This window comes from Protobothrops mucrosquamatus, unplaced genomic scaffold (assembly GCF_001527695.2).
Source record: "Protobothrops mucrosquamatus isolate PMUCROS unplaced genomic scaffold, P.Mucros_1.0 scaffold_5, whole genome shotgun sequence".
NCBI classification, from domain to species: Eukaryota; Metazoa; Chordata; class Lepidosauria; order Squamata; family Viperidae; genus Protobothrops; species Protobothrops mucrosquamatus.
Genome location: NW_015386081.1, coordinates 989,044 through 993,975, shown reverse-complemented (window position 1 = coordinate 993,975; position 4,932 = coordinate 989,044). Strand labels below are relative to the sequence as shown.

The following is a 4,932-nucleotide window of genomic DNA, read 5'->3' as shown; positions in this document are numbered from 1 at the left end:
TCAGATAACAGGCCCTGTGTTGTGAATGAATTTATAGGTAGCAACCAGCACCATAAATTGCACCCAGATCCATCTGCAGCCAATGCCTCTCACTTAGCAGTGATGACATAGGCAGTGTTACCACTCATGCAATTGCATTTTACCCTCCAGGTGTAGGTTCTGGATGGTTTTCAAGGGCAGCCCCATGTGGAGCATATTGTAATAGTCCAGTTTTGAACTGACCAAGGCATAAGTAACTCTGAAGGGCCTGTTGGTTGAGGGAAGGACACATCCCGCGCACAAGATGGACTCGTGTAAAGGCTCTCCTGGCCACAGCTGCCATGAAGCAGGACCACCCCCAAATTGTGCATCAATCTTAAAATGGGGAAGAGTAACCTTATCCAATACCAGTGGTAAAAACATCCCAAACCCCGCAGGGGGGGGGGACGACAACGGACAATCACAAGTCCATCCAGATTCAAAGATCTCAGTTTTATTTTAGAGGTTACATGATTTTACAAATTAAAATGTAATTATCTTTCAAGATTTTGTTGAAGAGGTTTCAAACTTGGTGCTATAATAAGTCACCTTCAATGGGCAGAATGAAATACAGTGTGCACTCTTACTCAAATTAGAATTATGCTGTAAAAGGATAAAGGTTTCCCTTGAGTCCAACACTAGGGGGCAGTGTTCATCTCCATTTCCTAGCTGAGGGAACTAGCATTGTGGAAGACTATTCCATGGTCATAAGTATATACCGAGGTGCACAGAATGCTGTTACCTTCCCACTGAAGTGATGCCTATTTATCTACATGCATTTGCTTGCTTTCAAACTGCTAGATGGGTAGGAGCTGTGGCAAGGACGGGAGCTGACCCTGTCACACTGTCCTTTGGTGTTCGATTGCAAAGCTTCCAGTAAATTTTATACACAAGCTAAAGAGTAAATGCAAAAAGGCATCAATTATTAGAATTGATATACAATATTTTAAAAAATACTTGCCCATTGATTTTATTGACACTATGAGTAATGACTTCAAGGGACTACATGTTATTAATTTTAAGCTTGTGTTTTGGTATTTTGCAGGGGTATTACAAAGTCCTGGGCAAAGGAAAGCTGCCCAAGCAGCCTGTCATTGTGAAAGCAAAATTCTTCAGCCGAAGAGCAGAAGAAAAAATAAAGGAAGTTGGAGGAGCCTGTGTCCTAGTGGCATAAATGTTGATATATGTATGCAGACTAAATGACAGGCATGAATAAACTATTTCAGATGTTGGAGTGACTTTTCATCAGAATATTCTCGCAATTACATTCAATATTAGAAAGTTGATTTTTGAGAGGAATTGTAGAACTGGAAAATAACATTTAGGCCACCAATCCAATTTCCAGGTTTGAGTTCCTCTCATTCAGGAATTAGGAAATCACCTCCTCCCCAGTTAGTTGATTCCACTATCAAAATTATGTTTATAGTAGTTTTTTTTTTCCAGTGCTTAAAGTTTTTTCCAGTGCTTAAAGCAGAATGTTCCATTTTCCTTGTTCCTTGCATTGTGGGATAATAGAAAATTGCCCATGTATGATATTGTCCCTTGTACTTGAATGTTGTATTTGCATCACAACAATCTTAATAAAAATAGACAATTCCCACAGTCTTATAACAGTGGGAATAATACTCTCTATTATCCTTTGCTATTTTATTCTGAATTGTGGCAGTGAGGGACATCCCAACTTATCTTAAATCCTACACTGACAGTGCTGGGTAGGATTAAATCTATCCCAGAGGAAAAAGAAGCTGAAAAATAAGTATTATGAATGCAAAATTACAGCCAAGGCACCAATGGTCCAGCTGTAGCCACCGCTACCTGCCTAGTTAATGGGGAGGAGCCTAGTGATGTATTCAAGAAGGAACTCTCCACTCGGAGTGGGCAGACATTTTCTTTCCAGGTGCTGCCTGGGAAAGAGGGTTAAAATGACACTACCTTCCTTAATTGGAGAGTTTGTCCCATAAAATGGAACAAAGCAAGAAAGGAGTCAAGCCCAGGAGATGACAGAGAAGTGGGAAAGAATACAAAGGCAACATCTCAGCAGCAGTCTTTCTACAGCAAAAGAAAAGTGCAAGACTAGCTGAAGGAGTTTTGGGAAGAGCAAGAGTCTCACCAGCCTGCAAGCCCAGTGTGCAACGGTTCAGAGGCAGAATTCATAAATCTGTTCCACAAACAGATGGGGGAGGGAGAAAAAAATTATTCACAAGTCCAGAAGAGCAAAAAATCATTTTCACATTCGAACGGACTGGGATTGGCTATTGCAAGAACTGAAGACTTGGAAATAGGAAGAAAAGGAAAAACCGAAAGAGTTAAGATAGGACTGATACAGAACGTAAATGGTTGTAAATTTATATTAACAGGAAGACTAGATAAAGACAAGAAAATAGAAACAATTACTGTTGAAAGGAACAGGAATTTGTTATAACAAAAGTTTTGTGAGAAAATTCAAATGTACTGATTAAGAAAAAACAAACCCTAACACAGACTGTAATGATGTGTGGGACATTGGCACTTTGTGGCCAAAGGAGTTGCATACTATTTAAAAAAATATGANTTAAATTTAGCATTCTAGACTGAATAACTTTCTAGACTAAATTCCAATTAATAGCTTTTGTTTTTTACTATAGGTAAACACAGGAAACATCCTGGAGGCCGTGGAAATGCTGGTGGTATGCACCACCATAGGATTAACTTTGACAAATAGTAAGCTACTTTTCCTTTTTCTCTCACAACTGCCTTCTGTATTTCAGTTTTATGTAATATAAAGAGCAGACTTATGTTATGAACCAAGATCAATGTACCCTGGATACATTTTGTTACCTATTTACTGAAACAAAGCTGTACACAGTTCTATGATATTTGCCCACTATTTGAGTTTTCTGACCAGGTGATGGAAATTGCCCAGCTCAACACATCTAAATGTTTTAATAAAATGTTTAGGATTGCAATTGTCATTTCTAAATCATTATCAGAAGTGACTTACAAATAGCTGAGACTAGAGTCACATCTTGGTGCTGCCAGTGATCATGGTGTGCTATTGTACTCAGAGAGTAACAACTGACCTTTATTCACTGACTGTCTCTTTCCCAACACAGTCAGCCACCAGGTTAGTAACAGAAACTCTGAATGATTAAGAAATTATATGTTTTCTAAAACGAAATGATGTAACTAGCCACCATTCTTCCCTGTTAACAAAAACACTTTTATACCTGGCCATTGATGGATGCTGGTGTTTCTGCTTGAAAGTAGAAATAGCATAGGGAGAGAGTAGATGGAGGGGAATAGCATTGAGTACAGGAAATAAGTTTGTAATAACCATATTAATATAATTAGATTTTATGTGTTGAAGATCTAGAAGTCTGTGGAGATTCTTAGTCATCCAGGATGTCCCAAAGATGCTTTTTCACAAGGCAGCTGGACTTTCTTTTTTCTCTTTGAAGATGTTTCGCTTCTCATCCAAGAAGCTTCTTCAGCTCTGACTGGATGGTGGGGAATGGAAGGATTTATACTCCTTGTAGACAGCTAATCATTTGCATTCTTTTAGAGAGTTCTTGATGCCATCTGGAGGCTTATCTGTATCATCAGGGTCACCTGAATAGTGCAAATGGGCGTGGAGACTTCTTGGAACTGTTGAAAGGACTATGTTGTAAACTGTATATCTCCCCCCGTTGAGAGAGGGTTGTTCAAAATATGACATCATCTTCAGTGTATAACAGTCCTTTCAGCAGTTCCAAGAAGGTTCCACTCCCATTTGCATACGTCCAGGTGGCATCAAGGACTCTCTAAAAGAATGCAAATGACCAGCTGTCTGCAAGGAGTATAAATCCTTCCATTCCCCACCATCCAGTCAAATCTGAAGAAGGTTCTTGGATGAGAAGCGAAACATCTTCAAAGAAGAAAAAAGAAAATCCAGTTGCCTCGTGAAAAAGCACCATTGGGAAGATCTTAGAAGCTTGAACTGAAGACAAAAGGCATTCCTTCTACAAAGTATAGAATACCCTGTGGTAAGATGGGTGGCCAATAAGTTAGATGATTGATAGATAGATAGATAGATAGATAGATAGATAGATAAAATTTTGTATTTTTTAGTTAAGATTACCATTGAATGTCATAATGCATTGCCTAATAAATTTACTTTGCATGTAATTTTTTTTCACTAGCCACCCTGGTTATTTTGGAAAGGTCGGTATGAGACATTACCACTTGAAAAAGAACCAGCACTTCTGCCCGACAGTGAATCTGGATAAGCTCTGGACGCTTGTTAGTGAGCAGACAAGGCTGAATTATGCTAAAAATCCAGCAGGACTAGCTCCAGTTATTGATGTTGTACGCTCTGTAAGTGTTCTCATCTGTTTTTTTAAAATTCCTATTTATTATGTCTGTCTATTCCAGTAAATGAGCAGCTTACAACATTAAAATACACAATTTAAAATAAAATGTAATAGCCTGATCTAAAAACAACCAAAGCAATAAAAATATGACACACACACACATTTATTCCTTGGAACAGAACCAGATCTTAAAGGTCTTCCATAGCCAGGAGAGTGAGCACTATGTGTATCTTTGGGGGGATGATAATTCTGGAGGTCAAGGCAGCAACAGAAAAGGCACACTTACTTGTCCCACAAGATGACAATGTTTAATAGAGGGGACCTTGAATGCACTTGCTCTGCCCGAATGTACCAAGTGGGCAGAAACAACTAGAAGTAAGTAGTCCCTCAGATAACAGGCCCTGTGTTGTGAATGAATTTATAGGTAGCAACCAGCACCATAAATTGCACCCAGATCCATCTGCAGCCAATGCCTCTCACTTAGCAGTGATGACATAGGCAGTGTTACCACTCATGCAATTGCATTTTACCCTCCAGGTGTAGGTTCTGGATGGTTTTCAAGGGCAGCCCCATGTGGAGCATATTG

General features: G+C 39.2%; 1 protein-coding gene and 1 non-coding gene across 2 annotated transcripts in view; both read left to right on the top strand.

Annotated features, from left to right (window-relative positions):
• The first annotated feature begins 3,003 nt into the window (after window positions 1-3,003).
• LOC114922333 lies at window positions 3,004-3,134 on the top strand. Its single transcript, XR_003810383.1, has one exon. It is a non-coding gene; the product is annotated as a small nucleolar RNA SNORA3/SNORA45 family (small nucleolar RNA).
• A 1,069-nt stretch (window positions 3,135-4,203) lies between these two features.
• Window positions 4,204-4,932, top strand: part of TRIM66 (tripartite motif containing 66) — a 67,268-nt gene continuing 66,539 nt past the window's right edge. The window contains exon 1 of the mRNA XM_029283306.1: window positions 4,204-4,350. Coding sequence (XP_029139139.1) covers window positions 4,204-4,350 — 147 coding nt within the window. The remainder of the gene's footprint in view (window positions 4,351-4,932) is intronic.